This window comes from Bidens hawaiensis, unplaced genomic scaffold (assembly GCF_021521415.1).
Source record: "Bidens hawaiensis isolate Kalapana, Puna unplaced genomic scaffold, B.hawaiensis_p1.1 tig00028501_1, whole genome shotgun sequence".
In the NCBI taxonomy this organism is placed as follows: domain Eukaryota; kingdom Viridiplantae; phylum Streptophyta; class Magnoliopsida; order Asterales; family Asteraceae; genus Bidens; species Bidens hawaiensis.
Window position 1 is genome coordinate 141,657 of NW_027494662.1, and position 25,897 is coordinate 167,553.

The 25,897-nt window shown below is 35.4% G+C and overlaps 1 protein-coding gene, 1 non-coding gene and 1 pseudogene across 2 annotated transcripts; 1 reads left to right on the forward strand and 2 right to left on the reverse strand.

Moving 5' to 3' along the window:
- Positions 1–4,280: 4,280 nt before the first annotated feature.
- Positions 4,281–9,831, reverse strand: LOC143577269 (heme oxygenase 1, chloroplastic-like). Its single transcript, XM_077061146.1, has 4 exons — positions 9,269–9,831; positions 6,912–7,135; positions 5,019–5,126; positions 4,281–4,543 (listed from the first exon to the last, which is right to left on the reverse strand). The coding sequence occupies exons 1-4, from the start codon at positions 9,711–9,713 to the stop codon at positions 4,451–4,453; spliced, it is 870 nt and encodes a 289-aa protein (XP_076917261.1). The 5' UTR covers positions 9,714–9,831; the 3' UTR covers positions 4,281–4,450.
- Positions 9,832–18,511: 8,680 nt separating this feature from the next.
- Positions 18,512–18,585, forward strand: TRNAN-GUU (transfer RNA asparagine (anticodon GUU)). The gene has a single exon. It is a non-coding gene; the product is annotated as a tRNA-Asn (tRNA).
- Positions 18,586–22,244: 3,659 nt separating this feature from the next.
- On the reverse strand, positions 22,245–23,382 carry LOC143577275 (SPX domain-containing protein 2 pseudogene; annotated as a pseudogene).
- Between the last annotated feature and the right edge of the window lie 2,515 nt (positions 23,383–25,897).

The window sequence follows — 25,897 nt, forward strand, 5'->3', positions numbered from 1 at the left end:
ATCAGTCGTTGTCTGTAAAAAAAAATCTTCTTTATTATAGCGTATAAATCTAAATCAACCCTTGTGAATGTATAGCGATAGTCAACTGAGAGAAATTGCGACTATTCTAACAAAATTACAATAAGTTACAATAATAATTAATAAATTTCATGATAATATGTCCATTGTGCAATAATACATAATTATATTACAATGCCATTAAGAAATAGTTACATTATAGATAAACAATGTTTACTGGATGATAATTAACTGGTTCTAATATATACAGATTCTATATTTGTTACGAAAAATATGAAAATTAGGATTAAAAAAAAATTGTTACTCGTATTTGACTTGAATAAGGAGATAAAAAAAGATGACGTCATTAAAATTTATTTAAACATCACCGTCTATAATCTCACTTTTTTTTTCTTGCTTACAACAATCATAAAGTCGAAAGAAAATATAACGAGTGATAGTAAGAATGTTATGAAGGTGTGGAGAATTTGTAAGATGTTGCCACTCTTATTTTACATATGGGTTAAGGTACGGTTATTGCCCTAACACCTTTATTTGTACCAATTTTGATTTCCTTTACACGTAGTAGATTATTTGAATTTCGGTTTTAGGGAATGGAATTTGGATGGAAGGAATTGATTTCCATTTCTTATTAATATGTTCGTTTCGTTGGAATTAGAATCTTACTTTTATTTAAGTGTTTTCGACGCTCTAGGTCAATTCGCGTTCGGTTCGGTTCGACGCTTCGGGTCAGTTTGAGTTCGGTTTCACGCTCTGGGTCAATTTGCGTTCAGTTCGGTTCGACGCTTCGGTTCAGTTTGCGTTCGGTTCGACGCTCCATGACGATTAGCGTTCGGTTCCACGATCCACGCCAAAGCACATTCGGTTCCACGATCCACGTCAAAGCGCATTCGGTTCAAGTATCAACCTGAATGTGACTTGTACCGTCGACGCGACACACGAACTAACCACGTTATTAACCTTTGAATCGAACACGATCCGGATCACCGACCCAAATGTAGGGCCGGACCATAGACTCGAACGCGACTCGGGTTCTTGACTTGAACGCAGTGGGTTGGCTAGAGATGCGGTGGTATTCATTGTGATAGATTCCAATTCATATGTCAAAGGAACATATCAAGAATAGAACTGGATTCCAATTTTTTCCAATTCCAAAATAATTTCATTTCGTGAAACGAACACGATCACATGTGGCACTGAATTTGACTATGAAACAATATAACAAATTATGCTACTTTGAAACTTTTGTACTTAGTTTGGTATTGTTATAGTAATCCTGTTATATTAAACCTGTCACTAAAACTATATTATAATGAAATTGATAATGCTAGTAATAAATATAATAAAAAAGAGAATTATTATTGAGTTTTAGCTTATCATGTGTACATGAACACATTCCTATTGTGTATGTTAGGTTACAGGGCTTTGGGGAGTACATGGAAGAGTGCTCAAGAGTTTCAAAAGACATCCGAATTTGATAAATGTAATCGAGTTCCTTTGTAGTTTGTTTTATGCATTCTAACGATTTACGCATTTATGAAATGGGTTAAGATTTGCGTTATTTTTATGTGTGACACGTTAACCCTAGTCAGAATCAGGACATTGTAACAAGTCAGAATCAGGACGTTGGGTTACAACGCAATATATAAAAGGTGGGAGATGTTTTCCCTTCATTATTGTGGCATTCGTCAATTTCGGGCTTCATTTGTATTCGTTTATCATGTAAACCGACCCATTTTGTAAACCAAAGCTTATGATATAATCAAAATGATGGATTTTATGTTACAATATTGTTTTACACTTGTTGGGTCTTGAAAACATTCTTTTTGGTCCTTAAAACTCCTTAAAATGACTTAAACCAAACTTTGGGGACTATTATTGCCATTTACCAAAAACTTGTTTGACCATTTCAACCATCACATGCATCTTTACCCTATTTGTATGAACCATACTCTTACCATTATAAAAGCAAGGCTCCATACACCATTTTGGTTGTTCATCTTCTCCAAAATCTCTCTCAAATCCAAGTATTCATCTTCAACATTTTGTTATTTTGATTTCTTAAGGTCAACTAACTATAGTCTTTCATTTTAACTTGTTCATTTAATTACTAACACTTGAATATGGTGGTACAACATATATGATGCACACCCCTTGTTTCCTTTATTTGTTACTTCACCGACTCCGGTTGGTTAAGTTTCGAATGTCATAAGGCAAGGCTACATGGAGGATTTCGTGTTCTTGATATATATATACACACACACATAACTTATTATACATATCACTTATGACTAACTTCTAACCCTTTTAGTTTGTTCATTTTATTTACAAGTTCCATGGTGTGAGTTTGTATAAGACTAACCTCGGTTTAACCGAAACTAGTCCAAACCGGAAACCTAACTTTTGTTTACTAGTTTTGTTAAAATAGTTGTTTAAACATGTTTATTGCTAAATTTGAGTTTCAAAAATCATTTTTACAAGTTCTTTGATATTAAGCATATAGAATCCATCTATGAACTCGTTGGGAGACGGAAACCGAACTAAACCGAAACTTTTGCTTAAAAGACTTGTAGTTAACTTTTTAGTTGTAAAATTTAAGTTTTCTTCATTTATAAACCAATATACAAGTTCTATGATATTTGGGCGTGTAGAAACCATCTATGAACTATTTGTGAAATGGAGACCGAACCAAACCGAATTATACCGACTTTTACTCGCTTAAAACACACAAGTGTGTTTTTAGCTATTAAGACTTGTATATTTCTTTAAAAATAGTTTACAAACTGATTTTAATTATTTTCTTAAGTACTTGGAATTGTTGGATCCAACTTGATCTCATCACATAGTTTGGACCGACAAAACCGAACACTCGCTTAACGTGCGTTGTTAGTTCTAAACAATAGATCTACATACTTAGTTAAGTGTTAGTATATTTTAATGAGTTATCTCATAACAATTAATATGTTGGAAAGTTGACTTTGGGTTTGACCATTTGTCAAGACCCGAATCGATAACCCGAACACTCGTTAAAAACCCGTTTTAGTATCTTTGTCCCAAAGGAACTTGAATTTTAGCATTTTTCCCACCTTATTACTTAACATTGGTTAAGTAAATATTAAGGTTAGATACTTTAACCCGGTTTCGAGCAAACTTACATTTTTAAAGATTGTTATTATAAATTCTTAAATAGCTACATTTTAAACATTGAACTTTAATTGTTTACTTTTTGCAACAATTATTTTATTTAAAGATCTTCAAGACAACCATTCTAAATCCAAGATTTTATTGTCATTTAGGCCTTGCTCGTTAAACTTCATCCATCCGGTTATTCATCTTTTACCGATCAAGTTTTATACTTGAACGTAACTTCATACCCCGTTTTCTATCTTTTGTTTTGGGGTGACATTTCATACTTATTCAAATCAAATGTTTTATACTTGAGTCTTAAACCACAAACGTTGATATATACTTTACTTGAATAATTGCTCGATTTGGTGTTCTATGCTTATATGCCTATGTGTTTATCGCTTTCGGTTGGTGGAATCTATAAATCCTAGACTACTTGGCATCCCCTTGTAGCAAGGTGTCGTTAACGTAATGCAATTAACGATATTCTATTAAATCCTAGACTACTTGGCAATCCCTTGTAGCTAGGTGGCGCTAACGTAATTCTATTAGCGATTGTCAATTTATCCAAGTTTATAGCTATTATTTATGGTTTTGTATACTAGTTTTGTGGCTTTTCATACTATATATCTATTGTTCAAAATTATGAATTGCTCACCAACCTTTGTGTTGACAACTTTATTTTATGAATTGTTACAGGTTTGCATCTAGGTTGATTATGGAGTTCGGTGAAGAAAATAACACAAATACCGTTAGGATATTAGCAAAAATTAACAATATTTAATTTGCTATATTTTGTTGTATTTGACTTATGAATATTTGGTTATGTGACATTTTCGATGTTGTGAAATGAAATGAGTTTGTTATATATTGTCGCTTTAAATAGTGTCATGCGCTTATGGGCAATCGTTACACCTCGGCATGTTCCGCCGCCTTTGGTCGGGGTGTGACAATTATTTGCCTATTTGGTGTACATATATTGCATGTTGACTTCTTTAATCGAAAGTCAAAACGTTATAAAAAATCAAAGCATTTTTTACTTGTAACCAAACCAAAAAACTAATCTTTCGGTTATGGCACAATTTGAGCCAAAAATAGACTCAAAAGTCCCAAACTGACTCATGCACATCTCTACATAACCGAATATAAACAATCGTGTGATTTAAAAAGGATGGTGCACATTTTTCTTCACATTCGTGTTCAACATTGGCTATAAACCACAAACTGTGCACAAAATATTACAAATTCTATAAGAAGTGAACGAGAAAGATTATGACGCGTAAAGATTTCAAGTTTACATACGCATTCATGATAGTATCAAACGAAGGATTTCCCCCGAGAATTTGAATGATTTCTCTGTTTCTTCAAGACAATGGTTCTTCTCTTCTCTAGTCCAGTTCTGGTTTATATCATAACAATCGCGTTAAAAGATTTAAAAAATTTATAATATTTTCAACTTGAGGGTGTTTACGACCCATTTATTTATTTGTGTCAAAGACATCAACGGGTTGGAGGGCTTTTATAATGGGTTAACGGGATGCACAGTTTAATCAAATGAGTTAACGAGTCAACCTGTTTTAAGTAAATGACTTAGCAGGTCACCTGTTTGATTATTTGGGTTAACATGTCAAGCCGTTTCATTAAACAGGTTAACACAGGCCGACCTATCTAATTAAACGTGCTAACGGATCAACCTGTTAGTTAAATGGGCTAATGGTTCGACCTGTTAGTTAACGGGTTAACAGGTGGACCTGTTAAGCTTAATGGTTTAGCAGGCCGGCCCGTTAACTAAACAGAATAACAGGTCAACTTGTTTAATTTAACGATTGGCAGGTCAACCCAAGCACGAACCGTAAAGAAACAGTAAGTCTTACCTCAGCAACTTTGTTCAACTTATCCCGAACATTCTGTAAAAGTTGGGAAAGATCGCCATCCCATTTGTAGAACTCCAATTCTTTTCCATTCAATATCTTTTCAGCTACCTATAACGATAGGAATATGTGAAATTAGAAAAATTGCACATATGAAACAGGTTTGGGTCCTAACGGGTTGGATGTGAATATTAAAATACTAGTTTGAGGCCCGTGTAATACACGGGTAATTGTTGAAAATTTTAAACTTTGACCATTAAGTGAAATACATTCAAAAAATTGATTATATATTGTTAATACAATTACAATTAAATTAAAATTACATAAATTACATAACTAAGATTACACAAATATGTTACAAATAGGTAAAAACTTCCTTTTACACTACATTTGTGATTGTATTAGTAGGTATGCATTGTTTATCAAAAATCAAAATCTTTAGTCCATGTCTGCTTGTAGCTATTAATAAAGTAGCATATAGGCCTGTTTATAACTCTTGATATAGCCATATATAATTGTCTGTGTGACAAAAAAGGTTCTTCAAGTACATACCAACTCTAGATAAATGATAATATATATCTATAATACTAAAAAAAAAAATATTCATACACATAAAATATCATGTCATCTGATAATATCTGCTCATGTTTATAAAAAAAACATGATATCTCAAAAACCATATACCTGAACTTTGATGATATAATCATCCTTAGAATCTTTATGATTTGAAATTGATTGATCATGATAAATTTGAAATTCCGTGTATGACAAATGTTTTAATTAACTTTATATTTTACAATTAAAAATTGTATAATCAAGAAAAATAAAAACCAAAAATTTAAATATAACAAAAATGATTTGTTTGTTTCATATGAATGTAATTGTCAGGAAAATGAAAAATACATACTAACATTAAAACCATGTTCAAATAATAGTGATTATTCTCGTTAGAAGAATATTATTAGATTTAAAGTTCCATAAAGTGAATGTAGTGATTCTTATATATAATCGTTGAAAGTAGGGTTGTCACTTTTACCCGTAACATGAAACCCAACCCAAGAAACCCGTACCTGAACACAAACTAACCCGACCCGAGAAACTCGAACCCAAGAAAATACTAACCAGAACCTGAACCGAAGTAATTCGGGTTGGTTCTTGGGTCCGAATTCTAGGTTTCGGGTCAACCTGAAAACTTTTAATTTTAAAATCATATGTATTTTTAGGTATTAAAGGCTAAGCTTTAGCCGCTGACGTTATCAGGATTTAGTCCAAGTTGATTGTTCTCATTCCACATATCATGAATTGAATGTTTATTGTTTATTATTTTGAATATAAACCATAATAAACACTAATCGTCTCTTGTCAATCCATATGGAGAATACTTATTATATGTAGTAATGAATTTAGTTGGAATAAACCTATAATTTTAATGTCATATATTGAAATGACTTAAAAGATAAGGACCATATATGAAAATTGGTTGAAAAAAGGTGAGGAGGGCTATGGTATTGACAAGTGGCAAAAATGGTAGGCTTTTATTAGAAGAGATAGATTATTAAAATATATAAGCGTCCTAAATTCTTTTATTTAAGAAACTAGGCAATAGTTGTAGAAAATATTACACATTAATAATTTGTAAAAAAGTTTCAAAAATGTATGTGTTGGCCCGCCTTGTTTTTAACCTTTCTAAACGGGAAGCATGTGAACAATGATGTATATATTTAAAGTGTATAAACCTCCTAAATTCTTTTACTTCAAAAATAAGGCTATCATTGTAATAATACTTCTTTTTTATATATTAACAATCTGCAAAATTTTAAAAAATAAAATGTGTACATGTGTTGACCCGAACCGACCCGTTTGCTGAATTTTCTACAAGAAACAACTTTTACTAACCTTTTTCCTGATCATCCGGCCACCAGCAGAGTGTGCAAAGTAAGTATTATAAAAATGGCAAATAAATGCTTGTGGATCTTTTTTTGATAATTCTTCAACATAAGCCGAATAATTGAGGCCCGGAGATGAAGGTTCAGGTATCGAATAGCCCTGTTCTTTGAACCAGGCCAAATCTTTAGCCAAACTTTCGGCCCGTTCCAATCCAGTGTTCCTAAATTCAGCATCTGCAACAAAAAGGTCCAAAATTTTTATAAATATTTAGACTGTGTCAGATCACAAAAAGCAGGTCAAAATGGTACTTTTTGGGGTTGAAAAAAGGTTGGTTTCACTTTGGGTTGACCCGATTCGTTCAGAAGGTTTCGGATATTATAGTTGATCATATTAAATCACCACCAAACAATGTCAAAAATATTGATTCCAAACTAATTTTATTTAAAAATTAGATACTAAAATTTCTTTGACCCAAAAAGTCAAACGGGTTGAGTAACAAGTCAAAACGGGTAGTTTTTAGGTTGACCAGAATCATCCAAAATGTTTGGTGTTTATAGATAAACCGATATCATCACCAAACACGGCCAAAAATCTTGATTCCAAACTATATATATTCAAATTAAAAATCCTAAAATTGTTGACCACAAAAGTCAAAATACATACATGTAAACTACATACTTTCACATAATACAACTTCATGTAAAAACCGAGTGATTATGCAGCACATTCGTGATATCGCTAATGACCATATCGCCCCTATTATATATGACACCTTATTTCGTGATGCAAATTGTTAAAAATAACAATTAAGAAAACTATCATGCCTCATTTTTTAGTCTTTATTATTGTACCTTGGATTTAAAGACACTACAAAAACATGTTTACAAAAACTTTGTAAAGAATCTACAAACCACTAGAATCATCATATTCCAGTTCAAATATATCACCTATTTTTGTAGAATTATGTGACTAGACTACAAAAGAATCTACAAATCGCCAAAATTATCAAATATTCATATTCCAATTCAAATCATTAATAAAAGTAGAGCACAAAACACAATAAGCCTATGAAAGGATTTGTAGCACCAATCACTCATTAAAAAAGCATGACTATTTTATGAGACAGTTAATCAAACACCACTAACACCTTATTCAGACACCAATTACGTGTCATATGGTCCATATGTGCGGTATGTCTCTTACGACCTCATGAAAAATGACCATATGGGTTGTATGAGGGCCACGTCACACGACCCAATGATATTTTGACTAGCAAAGTTAAAGAAAATCTATTGATCTAATATTTTCTTATTCAACTCGTGCAATACACAAGTTTCTAACCTGGTATATTATACAACTCAACTATGTAACAAAACGCAAAAATTTCTAAAAAGCATGACTTCTATACACCTTTTTCACCTAAAAACTCATCACAATTTTTAACATATTATATACCTCAATTATGTAACAAAAAACTTAAAAAAAAAACAAAAACTCACATTCACGGAAAATGGTCATACAACCCATATGAGGGCCAAATCATACGGCTCATATGATGTGTTTACCGACGAATAAATGACTAATATGACCACTAACAAACCCATATAGCACGTATGACCCTTTTTCCGTCATGTCATATGACCTGTATTACCATATGGCCCGTATGATGTGACAGGTGGAACGGTGTACACTAACGGGTTGGTTTATCTTTACATCACCCCTATTTTATACCCTTTTTAATTAAAAATCATAATCATAATTTCTTAAACTCAATTATGTAACAAAAAAACTTAAAAAAAAAACAAAAAACAAAAACTCACATTCAGGGAAAATTATCATTCAACACATATGGCCTTTTTTCACCATGTCATATGGCATGTATTACCATACGGTCGTATGATGTGACATGTGGACCGATTTACACTAACGCTCTGTTCCTAAGTTCAGTTAATGAAAGAAAAGAAAATAAATGAAATTTTGTGTATTCATTTGTTTCCTATTTTATCTTTCATTTCTTTTCTTCCTATTTCTTTCCAAATTGGAAAGAAACATTTCCTTCCAACTTGCTCTTTATTTGTCTTTGTTTTCCTTTCAAGTGTTTTATTTTCCTTCATTTAATGAAACTCAGGAACACAACATTCTCTCATTTTCTTTCTTTTCCTCCCTTAAAAACAAATCCTCTGGAACACAATATTTTTTTTTCTTTCCTTCCATTTCATTTCTTTTCCATCTTTAAATAAACTCGGGAACAGAGTGTAACAGACGGTTTATCTTTAACATCACCCCTATTTTCTACCTTCTTTAATTAGCCTCAAATTATGTAACAAAAAAAACTTAAAAAATAAAAAAAAAATTAAAAAACTCACATTCAGGGAAGTCAGCCTTATCAACAATCTTCTCAAGAGTATCATAAACCAACTTAGAATCCACCAAAAACCTCAAGTACCCTTCAACACTAGGCTCCCATTTCACCAAAGGCTTCTCTTGAGCCTCTTTCTCACCTTCTTTAGCTTGATCTTTAGTATGCAACTTCATGGCCACAAACCTCATCTCCTCCACAAACCCTTTACCTTCACCTGGATACCTCTTCACCGCCGCCGTCTCCGCCGCCGACGCCGCCGTCACCGGTGGTTTCTTGAACTTTAACCCAAAAAGATTGAATCTTTGGCTAGGGTTTGAGATGGGTGTCATGAAATTTGATGATTTAAGGGTGGATGTGACATGGGTTTTTGTTGAAATTGTTAAAGACAAGTGGGTTTGTGAGATTGAGGGGATTGAAGACATTCTTGAAGCGAAAAGTTGGGTGTTCATGGTGGTTTTTGAGTTAAAGATTGAAACTTTATGCTTGGGTTTGATTGGTGTTGTGATCTTGAAGGTGTATGTATGTGTATAGTTCTGTTAATGGAAAAGAGGATATTCTAGAGAGAAAAAGAGTATGGTGGGATTTTTGAGAAGAACATGTATGGAAGCTGTATGGCTGAAAATTCCATTATAAAAAGTATGGATTTTGTGTAGTTTTGGATAAAGTGTTTTAATGTATTTGTTGAAAGAAGGAAAATTTGTCTAAAAGTAGGGGGGTTTGTCTAGATGTTTTCATAGAAATTGTAAATTTTAATTTTTAATTAACATTTGTTTTAACATTGGAAATTGGAAGAAGTTAAGGTTGTAAGCTATTTGTGGGTTAAGAATCGAGAGAAGAAAGCTAATATTTCCTGGGAAAAATGGAGAAGATTTGAGTTGTAAACGGGCCTGGAAGTGTGATTCTTGCTGCCGGGTGTTTTATTATTTACTTGTTTTTTGGCTATGTAGGTGTTTATTTTGGGGTTGATTGTAAAATTTGGTGATTGTATCTTTCTAGCCTCTGGCTAGTTATATATAAAGCTTTGTTGATCTTTAAAAAAAAAGTAATATGCGTGACTCAGTTGAACTTGAGTTTGTATTGTTTCGAGCTTTATTTAAAAACTCATGATTGGTTTTTAAGTAATTTTAACTGGAGTTTGGATTGTGAGTAGTTTTCAAACTAGAGTTAGGTCAATGAATTGTTTTTTAAACTCAAATTTGGCTCGTTTATTGTTTATTAGATAAATTTGACTGTTTTCTTGAACTTTAACCCAAAAATATTTAAACTTAGGCTAGGGTTTCAGAAAATTTGCCTAAAAGTATGGGGTTTGTCTTGCTGCTTCACACAGTGATTGTAAAATAAGACTGTATTTTAGTATGTATATAACACTAGGTGTAGTTGATGGATATAAAATGAGGGGATTTTTGGTATGTGGCGTCACGTAAGTAAAGCAACGTTTTTTTAAGAGTGTAATGGTGTTTATGTCCTTTGTTGCATCTTTTTAATTTTTTTATAATTTTCAAACATACCACAAAACGTATCCCCCCCCCCCTCCACACACTTATCGCCAAAATCGCTCGGGGGGTGTCGGCGCCGAAAATCGCACAAACAACCACTACTTATTGCCCCATTACGTATAGCCTAATTAACATTGGTTTTAACATTATTAGTAGGGATGTGTGACACCAATAGAATTGGTGGTCGATTGATAAATACAAAATTTTTAAAGTCCTACAGGTAACAAGAAATAAAAAATTTATCGTTAAAAAAAGAAGGGATATGCGACTCAGCTGAGCTTAGGCTTGTCTTGCTTCGAGCTTTATTTTAAAAGAATAAAAACTCGTGATTAGTTCTGAGTAGTTTTTTAAACTCGAGTTTGGATTGTGAGTAATTTTGAAACTCGTGCTTGAACTGTGAGTTATTTTTTAAACTCAACTTGGTTTTTTAATTATTTGTTAAATCATGTATCTATCTTTGCAGCTATTTGTATATGTTTTTTTAAACATTATTTTCATATATGCAAACTATATATAGTAATTTTATTCTAATTTTATATAAGATCATTATTATCAAATATATATTTGATATATCAAATAAAGGTTATATAAATAATAGTCTTTGTACTGGCTCACGAGCCCACTTAAACTCGATAAATGAAGCAGGTATCAAGCTCGTTTAACAAACAAGCATATTTTTAGGCTCGGCTCGTTTATGTATGGCTTGATGCGAGTTTTTAATAAGTCGCGATCTGAAGTAGCTCATGAGCAGCTTAGCTTGTTTACACTCTAAATTATTAGTTTGTCTTAAGCTTCGAAGGAGTTTTGTAATTAATACCGTAATAATTATGTTTTTCCTGTTGTTCTTGTAGTCCAACTCGTGGTCTAATATAAAGTTCATTGAAAAGGCTGAATAATTTGGGTTTAGCGAACTCTATTTAGCAATTGGTTCGCTAAAGATTAAAAATTTTAGGGTTAGTAGCTCTATGTGTTTAAGGGTGCAATTCGTGAAACCGTATGAAAATAATTCGGTTTTTGGTTGATCGATAAGCCGAAGTCAATAATTAGGTTCATATTTGCAAATCAATCTTAGACGTATTCATATTTGCATATATATCTTAAAAGTGTTAAATGTTAATCTTAAAAAAGGTACGATTATATGATTTGCTTGATTTCGTATAGTGATAAATCAACATCAAAGAGGTAGTTGGTGAGTGGAAGAAACAAACTTTGTAAATAATTTATGAGTTTTTTTTAGTACTTTAATTTTTTTTTTAGATATTAATGTGTTTTTTTAATTAATGTGTGTTTTTTTAAATAATTTATGAGTTTTTTTAATAATACGTTTTTTTAATACATTTATAAAAAAATTAAAAAAAAAACCGCTCGCGCCCCCTCTCGCGCCCCTCCACACCAGGGCCCGGGGCGCGAGCACCACAACCAACACCCATCTTATCAAGTTTCTCTCTCTGCCACACGTCACAATATTATTGGCTGGAGCCCCCACTCGCGCCCCCTCTCGCGCCCCCCACACCCCTCGGCCTAATAGTCAATGTGATTTGAAGTGGTGAAGTGATCAATAAGCCAACCATTCATGTGCTCATAAAATTCAGAGAAACTGACATAGTACCACGTATTATCTATCTAGGATTGGACTCTCATGTGACTTTATTTCTTTAGGTATGCACATGCATTGTCTACCTTAGGCTGAGGGGTGTGGGGAGCGCGAGAGGGGGCGCGAGTGGGGGCTCCAGCCAATAATATTGTGACGTGTGGCAGAGAGAGAAACTTGATAAGATGGGTGTTGGTTGTGGTGCTCGCGCCCCGGGACCTGGTGTGGAGGGGCGCGAGAGGGGGCGCGAGCGGTTTTTTTTTATTTTTTTATAAATGTATTAAAAAAACGTATTATTAAAAAAACTCATAAATTATTTAAAAAAACACACATTAATTAAAAAAACACATTAATATCTAAAAAAAAATTAAAGTACTAAAAAAAAACATTATTCTTATTCTTCGGCTTGGTCTTCTTCGATCAACCTCTTCCGGATACGTTCCTTTTGTTTTTCCATCAGCATTTGGTCGACCGGATTTAGGTTACTGAAGTCTCTTGTAAGGAAGTCCAAATCTCTCATTCTTTTTTTTTTCCTTTTTGTCATTAGAGACCACCTCCATGGTTTTGTTGAATTTATTGAGGGATTCAACAAGATCGGTGATGTTTACGGTTTCCCCCTCAGCCGATTTTTTCCCCCTGGCGTCCCTTCCCAATGGCCGCCTCCTCGGCGGTGAAGACGTTTCCTCCCCCGCAACGTTTAGGTCGAATCCAACCCGGCAATCCGACCCGGCGGAAGTGCTATACGCTCCAGACGAACTAGTTTTAGTCCGTTTCGGCCCTACTTCCGCATCAAGGTCCGGCGCCACCAGCTCAACCCACTTAGAACACCTTCTCAACCTCTCCCACACCTTTACATCGTCCCACGTCTTCACCGTCCCATACCTCCGCAGGCACTCCTGCTTCCACTATTCGACAGTGAAATTATAAACCGCCAAATCGTCACTGCCACTTGGTCTCATGTGATATTGGTATGTGATATTGGTTTTGGGTGTGGTATGTGATATTGGTTTATATAGAGAATTTTTTTTTTTTAATAAACATTATGAGCCCAACGGCTCTATTTACGCATCCCAAGACTCCTTCACGCGTATTCCCAGCCGCTACCCCTCTTGCGCCTGCCTCTTTTTCCGCGCTCGCGCCCCTCTCGCGCCTCGGTGGTGTGGTGCTCGCGCCCCGGGGCGCGAGCGGATGGGCTCACGCGCCCCCTGTCGCGCTCCGCACCCCTCAGCCTTAGGGGATGTTTGGTTCATTCAGATCTGAATGAGTCAGGTTTGAATGAACCTCTGTCCCATTTAGCAACAACAACAAGTCTGAATGATTCAGACCTAATTTTTACCATTCAGATGTTTTTCTGTTTGGAACCAAACAGTCTGAAGTCTGAATGAATCAGATGTTTACATCTGAATGGTTCCATTCAGATGTAAACAAACAGCCCCTTAGATTGTAAAACTTAAAAAGAAAATACTTGTTTTCTAGAATGTCTATAGTTCTATAAGGCTGAGGGGTATGGGGGGCGCGAGTGGGGGCTCCAGCCAATAATATTGTGACGTGTGGCAGAGAGAGAAACTTGATAAGATGGGTGTTGGTTGTGGTGCTCGCGCCCCGGGCCCTGGTGTGGAGGGGCGCGAGAGGGGGCGCGAGCGGTTTTTTTTTATTTTTTTATAAATGTATTAAAAAAACGTATTATTAAAAAAACTCATAAATTATTTAAAAAAACACACATTAATTAAAAAAACCACGCCCTGCTTGCGGTGCGCGCATATAATGTATATATGTGTGAACCCTCGGGTGGGCAAAAGTAAAAGTGCACTAATTTTGACGTTATTTTACTAATCTCGTGAAAATAACGTTAAAAGTGGCGGAAGGTTAATCAGGCATCATGTGGTGGCGTTGATAGCCGAAAGACAAGGGCACATGCACCAATCAGCCGGTGTCCCTGATGATTGAGTGCTATGTGCCTTATGTCCAAGGCTTGATGCAAAACTACTATCGAGCCGGGGGTCTCACCGGAAGCAGCCTCTCTATCCCTATGGGATAGAGGTAAGACTGTCTACATCTTACCCTCCTCAGACCCTACCATAGCATTGCTATTGGTGGGATATACTGAGTACGATGATGATGATGATGATGACATTAATTAAAAAAACACATTAATATCTAAAAAAAAAATTAAAGTACTAAAAAAAAACATTATTCTTATTCTTCGGCTTGGTCTTCTTCGATCAACCTCTTCCGGATACGTTCCTTTTGTTTTTCCATCAGCATTTGGTCGACCGGATTTAGGTTACTGAAGTCTCTTGTAAGGAAGTCCAAATCTCTCATTCTTTTTTTTTCCTTTTTGTCATTAGAGACCACCTCCATGGTTTTGTTGAATTTATTGAGGGATTCAACAAGATCGGTGATGTTTACGGCTTCCCCCTCAGCCGGTTTTTTCCCCCTGGCGTCCCTTCCCAATGGCCGCCTCCTCGGCGGTGAAGACGTTTCCTCCCCCGCAACGTTTAGGTCGAATCCAACCCGGCAATCCGACCCGGCGGAAGTGCTATACGCTCCAGACGAACTAGTTTTAGTCCGTTTCGGCCCTACTTCCGCATCAAGGTCCGGCGCCACCAGCTCAACCCACTTAGAACACCTTCTCAACCTCTCCCACACCTTTACATCGTCCCACGTCTTCACCGTCCCATACCTCCGCAGGCACTCCTGCTTCCACTCTTCGACAGTGAAATTATAAACCGCCAAATCGTCACTGCCACTTGGTCTCATACGACCGGCGTTCCTGTTGAACAGATTAGTAAACAAGCCGACAAATTTTCTGATTTCGGTCCACCGACCCGAAATCATATCGGCGTTCCGCTCTGTACTCCCAACGAGCGAATAGAACGTCTCCCTAACCTTTGTCCAAAAGACCTTGCTCTTTTGGTAGTCCGCTGCAAAATGCATAAATAAATTTGTAAGTCATTTAACTTTTTTATTAAAAATCATTTTTAAAAACGTTAAAACAATTACCGCAACGCCGATCCTCAGAAATGACTATCCAAGCCCGACACAGGGCTTCCTTCTCATCCGATGACCACGGAGTGGTTTTCCGTTTCGTCCTTCCAGTCGAAGCCGAACCCGACCCGTCCGTTGCAACTTGTTTTTTCCGGTGGACGCGTCTTCTTTGTCCCGCAGCTTCACCTTCTGGTTCTTGTGTCTCCGGAACAACAAAGTTAGGAGACGGTTGTATGTTGGATGGTTGAAAGCCGGATGATTGTTGCGACCCCGAATAAAACATCGGTTGGTCCGGTGCCGACCATAAATCGTCGTAACTGTAATCTGAATCTAGGTTTGGGTACCAATTTCCAGCCATGTTTTTAAAAAAAGGTTTCGAAGATGGGGTGATTTTGGGTTTTGGGTGTGGTATGTGATATTGGTATGTGATATTGGTTTTGGGTGTGGTATGTGATATTGGTTTATATAGAAAAAAAAATTTTTTTTTTTAATAAACATTATGAGCCCAACGGCTCTATTTACGCATCCCAAGACTCCTTCACGCGTATTCCCAGCCGCTACCCCTCTTGCGCCTGCCTCTTTTTCCGCGCTCGCGCCCCTCTCGCGCCCCTCTCGCGCCTCGGTGGTGTGGTGCTCGCGCCCCGGGGCGCGAGCGGATGGGCTCACGCGCCCCCTGTCGCGCTCCACACCCCTCAGCCTAACATGATATCACAATAACTTGAAATAAAACATTATAAATTTATAACGTAGTAAACTCTATCTTAACTTATTTTGATCAGATTCTCAATCGGGTAGGGTTGAGTCAAGACTTATTTTATCCAAATTCGAACCAGATATAAACGAGTGGTATACAAGTAAGTGTGATACGACATATGGTGAATATATAACTACTTTAATAGTATATGAGTAGATGAGTGCATGATGAGACATTAAAGCAGTTGTGTAATGATATCCAGATACAATCAAGATATGATGAGATGTTATCTTTCAGAATTCTAGGGTCCATTGTGACTAAAATGGTACTCGAATAATCATAACAACAAAAATAGATTGAATTTAGAATAAAGTAATTGTTGTATATAAAAATGTAATTAAAACTGGAAGCAATTTTAATTAAATTTGAATTTCAAAAAAAATAATGGTAAATGATCGCTTCTATTGCTTCATTGTTTTTGGCCATTCTATCAAAATTATTGATTCATGAAATTCACACAAATTCATTCTTGAACCTGTCTCATTCTAAGTATTATCCGACTGAAAGATCCAGAATTCGAAAAATCACCAAATTATTTATATATGAAAGTGTCTCACGACTTTCAAATCATCCAAGTGTTACCAATTACGAATCCCCAACATGGGTAACATTCAAGAACCAGTCTCGACTTAGTTTTTGGTCATGCTTAGAATATGCGATATGCCCTCATTAAACTTAGTTTTTAGAGGGGTAATATTGTTACTAAACATTTTTTAGGGGCCGCAAGGGCAACAAATAAAAAAATAAAGGACTAGTTGGTGAGGTGGATATAGGGCTGTCACTTTTACCCGAAACCCGAAACCCGACCCGATAAAACCCATACCCGAACCCGAACTAACCCGACTCGAAGAACCCGAACCCGAGAAAAGACTAACCCGAACCCGAACCGAAGTAATTCGGGTTGGTTCTCGGGTTTGATTTATAAGATTTGGGTCAACCCGAAAAACCCGAATAAACTTTTAGTTTTGAAATTAAATATATTTTTATATATAATAGGCTAAGTCTTAGTCACTAAAATTATCAGAATCTGGCTCTAATCGATTGTTGTCATTCTAACTATTATGGATCGATTGCTTATTATTAATTTATGAATTCCGTTTATTACTAATAGCAACCATAATCGAACAACCAAATCACGCCAGATTTAATACGATTATGGTTCGAGTTAGTTTTACTCTTCTTTTTGAATTGGTTTATCAAGATAAGTTAATTTATTCTTTGATTATATGTTTTATAAGCAAAGAAGAATATTTTGTTTTAATTTTAGCATTATAGTTTTTAAAATAATTTTGGTTTTGTGTTTTTTTCTAGGATACACGAAACCCGATTAACCCAACCCGAACCTGAAGTACCCGAACCCGAAAAACCCATGAGAGATTTGGGTCGGGTTTCGGGTTAAGATTTAAAACTTTGAAACCCGAATAACCCGACCCGAAAAACCCGAAACCCAAAAAACAAACCCGAAGAACACCCCTAGGTGGATATAAGAAAGTCCGTATGGGAACCGTCAATGTAATTTGAAGTCGTGAAGCAATCATTCAACAATTTTTGAACTCATAATATTTGAGAGAAATTGCCATTCTCTATGTATTGTCCTCTATTTTTGTGTTGTCTTATCTTTTGGGTTGGATTTATATGATTATTTTATGCACATGTATCGTTTATTTTGTATTGCAAAAAATAAAAGACAATACTTGTGTTTATTAGAGTTTAATAACATAATCTAACACTAATTAAAAAAGTTTAATGTAAAAAAACACAACATAGATGGTAGACGTTGTAAATTGGTCATTTTCATAAATAAACATGGATAGTTTTCTCATCCTATAGTGTTATGTTTAGTGAGTTGTAGCCTTGTAAGTGTGTTATCATACAAACATGTAGATAACTTTCTTAAACGTGTTTAATGAATACTTGGAAAGAACGAACGAGGATTAATGTTATGAGTTTTTACTACAATTATATGAAAACTAGGAAATTTCAAATAATGGTCTAAATTCTAAGACAACTAGAATACGACATGAAAAATATTCAGGTTTTGGGTTGTTATAAAGCCGACCCATTAAAATTTTTAATTACAACACGCCAACCTTTTAAGACTCGCTTACAACTTGAGTATGACACATTTTTAGTTTGTTAACATATTTGACTTGGTTATTTAAAAAGGTTGTGCATGTCGTGTTCAAGCTACACAATTTTAAGTGTGTCCATATTATGATTCAACTAGATATCGTATTTAGGTCAAAATAATTCAACTAGCCATGTGCTACCACTCCTAGTATCAAATGATGCATATGATTATAATTTAGATGGTCACTAATTTCACTCTAGTACCGTTCTGTTCATAGTGAATTGGTCTTAAAATACTTGTTTTTAGATATAATATAAATATTTTATATTAAAGATTAATGATAAAAAGCTGGAATAGCTCAGTTGGTTAGAGCGTGTGGCTGTTAACCACAAGGTCGGAGGTTCAAGCCCTCCTTCTAGCGATTAATTATTTTTATTTTTATCTTCTTTAAATTCAAACTTTAAACTTTAAAAATCTTGAAAATGCATATCAAATTGAAACTTTAATAGTTATTCAAGCATAAAGTTGTTTCTTTTTATCATAAAGGAAAACTTATGCTACACCGGACCGGAACTCACTTATTTCTAGAAATAGAGACGCAAACCAAACTAGGTATCATGGTGTCCGTTTGTAAACGGAAACTACATTACTCTTAAATAATACCATTTTTTCATAAACTAGCGTCACGCCCAATTAATGTTTACATGTGACCTCTCACCAAAAGACATAAGCCTCTACCACCAGGCCAACTATCCAAGTGAAAAGATTGCGTAGTTTACACTATCAAGATTTTGTTTCATGTTTACCCCAAATTTTAGACATAAAGCGGATGGAGTTGTGTATGGACTATGGATTAAGACATGTTATCATGTTTGGTTGGATTTAGCAGTGAAACATTCTTTGATCTTACTTCTTTACTTTCTAAAATTATCATGTATATAAGAATGTTCTTTAAATCTTCATCACATTGATCCCTCATGGACCACAAAACTAGATACTTTTGCCCTTTATTCCAAAGACAATGTATCAAATATCTTATTCGTGTGTGTCCATCTTACCATCTAACTCGTGGCACTTGGCATTTGCGTGTTATTGTTCGTGTCATTTACTTTCTGTACATAAATCCTGCAATGCATTAAAATGGTGTGATTATAAGCTTAAACATACATAAATCCTTTTTGTGAAAATGTGTTTCTAGCACTTAGATTTGTAGTTGTTAACTCTTTAATGGAACATCTATAAATCCTTTGGGTATTCATGATTTATGGTTGTGAATGATAAATAGAAAGTGAGGAACGAAATGGGTTATTATGTACCGTGGCTGTTAAGCATCGGTGTTAAACATATCAGAAGTTGATCGTGACGAAATACAACTTTTTTACTGGTAAATTTAGTGTCTTGAGCCGAATTTGTTTACCATAAATGGTGTCCGAGGTGGTGACTGGAGATGAGGGGTGGGTTAGCAGGTTTTAATTTGAGACTAAAATGGTCATTTAAAATAAAAATACCGCATAAAATAAACATACTTCTTTTAGAGGGATTAAACGCGTAACACTTGAGTAAGCCCTTTAAACAAACCATTTTCATAATTACTAAAAGTTTATAACAAAATGTGAAATTTTGGCATATCATCCGTCATATATAACTTCCTAAAGTTATGGCCGAAAAATGTTTACCTGATATATATCAAGTATGTTTTTTAATCATCATCATCATCATCATCATCATCATATTGATTCGCCTTTGGACCAATAACTTTATACTTTTCACTTAATTCTAAAGAAAAAGGTATCAAGCATGTTTTTTTATTTCAATCCTAAATGCTTTCACTTTATAAATGCCTATGGCAGCAGTGTAAGCGGATACTAGCTTTGGTCGATTTCACTCGTGCGACAAATGGCAGCCAGAAGCAACGACCGCAAGGTGAGGATGCCGAAGGCAGCGATGATGACAAGGAGGAGCAGCGGCGCAAGGGTGGTGGTGGACTTTGTGATTAAGCTTTATTATAACTAGTGTTGCAAAAATCCCGACTAGGCACCGATTAATCACCGAATAATCGCTAGTCCTCACTTCACTGATTAATTTTGGGCTAGTCGGCCAATTAATCGGTCAACGGTCAAATCCGGCCAAAATCGACGGTTTTCGACGAGATTCCGACCAAAATCAGTGGTATCCGGCGAGATTCCGACCCAAATCAACTATTTTCGGCGAGATTGCAGCAAAAACTAGCGGTTTCCAGCGAAATTCCAACCAATTTCCGGCCAAAATATGTTTGTGTATGTATAAAACTGAAAATTACATATACAAATGTGTGTGTGTATGTATAAAACTGAAAAATATACATTAAAGTCCAATCCGATTAATCCCGATTAATCTCGACTAATCCCGATTAATCGCTAGTCCCCACCCCACCACCCGACTACCAACTAGTGATTTTTGCAACACTGATTATAACAACAAAATGATTTGCTTATCTATGGTATAACTTGAATTCCATCTTTGGTCTTCTATTTAATATTTTAATTTACAATACTTTTTTCTGCCAATAAACCAGTTATAGACCAAAGTTGGGCCAAAAGTTAACTTTAGCCCATTAGACTAAGGGGCTGTTTATTTACATCTGAATGGAACTATTCAGATGTAAACATCTGATTCATTCAGACTTCAGACTGTTTAGTTTCAAACAGAAAAACATCTGAATGGTTAAAATTATGTTTGAATCATTCAGACTTGTTGTTGTTGCTGAATGGGACAGAGGTTCATTCATACCTGACTCATTCAGATCTGAATGAACCAAACAGCCCCTAATGAATTACTCCAATTGTTTCGGCTTATTAGCCTTATGATTAAAAATCCGCATATTGCTAAACTCATCTGACTAAAAATCCACATAATATATAAATCACAAATTACATATTAATAAACCATTTTATTAAACAAATAAACAATTATTCTCAAATTATGATTATTTTAATTGTTTAATCCTATAAATAATAATTTCTCTTATCTTAATTATAATCAATTATTCTAAGGCTATTTCTCCCAAAAATGTGATTGGCTTTGGATTTGAAACCATTTAAACAATGATTATGTTTATACATAAGCATACAAGATGCCACAATACCAACCTCAAACTTCAAACTTCTTTTGTAGTAATATGCAATTGCTCTCACCAAGATTCCTAAGTTGATTCACTAGACACTATAAAAGGAAAGCAATTTGCAAAACTTTTATGGTTCTTGATTCAAGACATTTGTGGTCATCAATGAAATTTTAACCATCCATGATTCACCATCACATAAAATATGACCCTACTCCAATGATATTTTCATAAAAAAAAAGACATATTTTGTGAGTTTCGATCCCTATCGATCCTTGACCTCACTCGACAAAAGCCAAGTTAAAGATTACACCGAAACCATAGCCATTTAGAATACCATGTATACACGCGACACACCTGCAATCTTGACTCCCAAAACAATTTCAAAAGCGTAAAATACGTGCCAAGTAACCAGACATAACATTAAAATGCAAGATACAAAATTGAAAACTACATAAAGCCACGTCAGTGGCGAAGCTTGGACATATATGTCGAGGGGGCCAGACTTAATATGTATAAAAAATTCATAAAGTATAGGGGGGCGGGCTCAAAATTTCATCGGAAACGGGTAAATTTACACTATGCACAAAAATTTTCGGCCAAAAAATGATAAATATACACTATCGAGCATAAAAACGGAGGGGCCGGGCTCAATTTCGGTCAGAAACAGGTAAATTTATATTATGCATAAAAATTTCCGCCAAAAAAGGATTAATTTACCCTACCGAGCGAAAAAAAAAGATGAGGGGCAGGCTCAAAATTTTGGTAGGAAAAAGATAAATTTACACCACCGAGCGAAAAAACGGAGGGGGCCGAGGCCACCCCTGGCCCCAACTAAGCTACGCCAATGCACAACGTATACGTATATAATTTATAGTATTTCAAGTATACGAGGAAAATTCGTATAGTTTATACTTACTACTACTAATATTACAATCATAGTTAATACCGAATACAAGTCATAAACATAAACATAAACATCACAGGTGTACAAAGGAAAATCCGTATGGTTTATACTTATATCGATGTACGCTAACCATGGAGCTTCGGCTTCTTATTTCTTTCAAAACTTGTAGAGCGGAAATGGTGCTTTTTGTGTAAAAGCTCTTCATGAACTCGAGCTCAGCAAATTCACTGGCCCCTACGGTTTCTGTGGGAGTCTCACTAGGGGCGGTGCTGGTGCTGGCGGTAGCTTCATCTGCTAATGGTTCGGTTAGAGGGAAGAGGCGGTCTAGCAACGCCTCACACTCCTTCACGAGCTTGTAAACCAAGTCCGTGGTGAAGAATGGTTGTTGTAGGACTTTTTGAATGTAGGGTAAACGAAGAACGGCTCCAGTCCTCTTGTCATGTTTCTTTACAATTCCTGTTTGATTAAACCAAACAATCTAATAGTTAATACTTAATATCAAAAAACCAAACTACTTGATTCACTCGAGTTTTTTGGGCCCGCAACTGTAACTGTAAAGGGGTGCAAACGAGCCGAGCCGAGCGGCTCGTTTAACTTACACGGAACTCGAGCTCAAGCTCGGCTCATTTCGAGCCCTATTTTCAAAGCTCGAGTTCGGCTCGTGAGTAGATTTTCAAGCTCGGGCTCAGCTCGTTTCCTATTTATTATTTATTTATTTATATATTTATAATTATTTTTATATTTTTATTCAATTATAATTTTATGTATAAAATAATATATTTATATTTAGTTATTTTCATTTATTTTTTTCATAACATTATATATATTAACTAATAATTATTAAATATATATTTTAAAAAATTATATAAATGACAGGCTCATTTAGGCTTGCGAGCCGGCTCGGGCTCGGGCTCGGGCTCGTTTATTAAACGAGTTTACTTTTAGGCTCGAGCTCGGGCTCGATTCAGCTCGGCTCGATCGAGCTTTTTAACGAGCCGATCTCGAGTAGCTCGCGAGCAGCTCGGCTCGTTTGCACCCCTAACCGTTAGTTAGTTAGCAACGGTTATGTAGTTACCAGTGTAGTTAAGCGCGCTATAATTCTCCAACAAAACCATTTCTCCATGAAAATCAACCATTTCTTTTCTTATCTTTATCGTCTCTTCGGTTGAATCCTTCGCCTTTGCCACATTATCTTGCAGTTCCTGCGTAATTTACAAGTCTATGATCAGTACTTAGACATAAGATTCATGTGACATGTGATAGGGTTTGATATATTATAGATTGAATATAGAGAAGATAACAAGGATAAAAAGAAAGAACGATTGTATTAACGAAAACGTAACGGTTACAAGTTCCGGGCCTAGCCCTATCTCACTGCATAAGCAGGAGCCATGGCAATGCCATATTCAACATAAACATACTCCCCTTTCTTTATTAGCTATTGATATCTATTTATAGAAATATAATTACACTTAACCCCTCCCAAAATAGACTAATGACAATTATGACTAAAACTAGAGTATGATTCCTATCAACATGGACATGTGACATTTTACCAAAATTAAGCTAATCACACTTTAATAATATCAAACCATTCAAATCACTTTTTCATAGGACCAAATGGTCAAAAGGTGACATAAATACGAGGTAACTTTTTACAAATATTATTCCTCCTACTTATGACCACTAGGTTCTTTTATAAAGCCATATGGAACCTGATACTTACGTTTACCAACCGTTTATCTGCCTATTGTTTTTATTATTATTATAATTTTTGAATAACGAGTTCTAACAAAAGCTTTCCGTAGTTGTGCGCATTAGATTCGTTTATAAAGCAAGGAACGAGATAAAGTTGCGATTTTATACTTAAAAACAAAATTTTTAGTCGAAATGTCACGAAATTCAAATTAAGTTCATTACGCACTTTAAGAAAACAATTGTGTTAATATATATATATATATATATATATATAGGGAGAAGATCATGAGAGAACTCCATTTTATGGAGAGAACTAAAGAACTAATAATGAAGTATTTTTAATTTAATTAAAAAAAAATATTTTTAATTTTTTTTTCTTTCATGCTTCTTATATGTTGTTATTCTTTATCACAAAAAATATAAAAATAAAAGAAATTTAAAAAAAATTAATGTTGTAATGCATATATGCAATACATCGACTTTTTTTATAATGCATATGTGCAATAGTGTGCATTTTGATATTTGAAAAGTTTTGAATAGCATATATATAGTTGTTTGTATTGTATATTTGCAATAGTGTTATATTATATTCAAAAATTAAAAAAGAAAATCGATATAGTGCATATGTGCATTAGTGCTATGTTACATATATGCGATAGTGTGTTTTGCATACAATTATTAGTGTTGTATTTGCATATATTCAATAGTGTGTGTTAGATAATGTATTTGTGTTGTATTATATGCAATAAAACACTATTTTATATATACAATACACATTAATGCACATACGCATTACATCGACGGGTTTTTTTTAAGGAACAATATCATCTTATTAGAAGGAGAAAAGAAAAAAAAAATCACAAAATATTTTTTTTTAAATAGTTAAAAACAATTCTTTACTATATATATATATATATATATATATATATATGTAACGACACGCATATACGCATCATAAGAAAAGTTTGTGTAAGTTAAAACATTATCTATAAGGGAACATGAAGAAACACTAAGTGAACCCTGGGCAGATTATAGATAATTTGGGGGTTAAGTAATGTTTCCCACGAGTATGAGGTCCAGCAGAGAAGGTTGTTCTTCAGGGGACCTGCAAAACAGACACCGTAAGCTCGTCACTGAGAAGGGGGGGGTTCCTCCTTGTGACCACCCTCCGGCGTGAGAATCAGACTAGATTGCTCTGAATATAAGTGTATATTAAGAGATTGCTAGATAAGATTGAGATATCCGATGATGTCCTTACCATTCCAAGGTGTTGGAGTATTTATAGCCGAAGGTAGGTTTCCTAGAAGGTACAGCCGGCTGAATAGTATTCCTGTTCAACCAACAGTGGACTACGCACAGGCCATGCTGGTTGGTGGATAGGCTACGGCCGACAGTAACAAGGTCGGCTGTACACTGTTCCTTTACCGTCGGCTACGCACTGTTCCACCAACTGTAGGCTGCGCACGTCCCATCGTAAGGGTTGGTGAGTAGGCAGCGGCTAATAGTGACAAACAGTACTAGAGGGTGCTCCTCCTCGTACTGTTGTCGGTGAGCTGTCACCCTGTGATTGGTTCATGGGCTGTTCTGGTCAAATCGTCTGTTCTGCCCATACCTTAGTAGGTATAGTACAAAAGATCTTCCAGAAGCATACGGACTGGCTCATTTAGGCGGGAGAATTCCCGCCTTGCTCATTCCTTCATGTGACTACTGAAGTAGCTAGTGCCTTGTGCGTGTAGCCTTGCTGTTAGTGCGGGTAGCCTTCCCTGATGGCTTGTATCCGCAACTGCGGGAACAGACGGGGTACTTCACCATTGGGAGGCTTTCCCTGCGGGTACAGCTGGCGTACTGCGCGTAAGGTTCTTTGAGCATGGTGGGTCCTGCGGGAGCAGTTGGTCGTTGCGCAGACGTCCCTGTTCAAGGTGAGTCTTGCGGGTCCAACTGGGCTCTGCTGGGACCTACCTCTTCAAGTCCCCCCAGTCCAATGTTCTTCTCATAAATTATTAATAAGTGAGGTGAACTTTTGGACTT

What these genes read in the sequence shown, in the direction of transcription:
- LOC143577269 (XM_077061146.1), bottom strand. Translation starts at nt 9,713, where the DNA reads ATGAACACCCAACTTTTCGCTTCAAGAATGTCTTCAATCCCCTCAATC. An exon ending in TAAGGCTGACTTCCCTGAAT is followed by an intron (nt 7,136 to 9,268) that starts GTGAGTTTTTTA and finishes TTTTTGTTGCAG; the next exon opens with ATGCTGAATTTAGGAACACT. An exon ending in AGTTGAACAAAGTTGCTGAG is followed by an intron (nt 4,544 to 5,018) that starts GTAAGACTTACT and finishes GATATAAACCAG; the next exon opens with AACTGGACTAGAGAAGAGAA.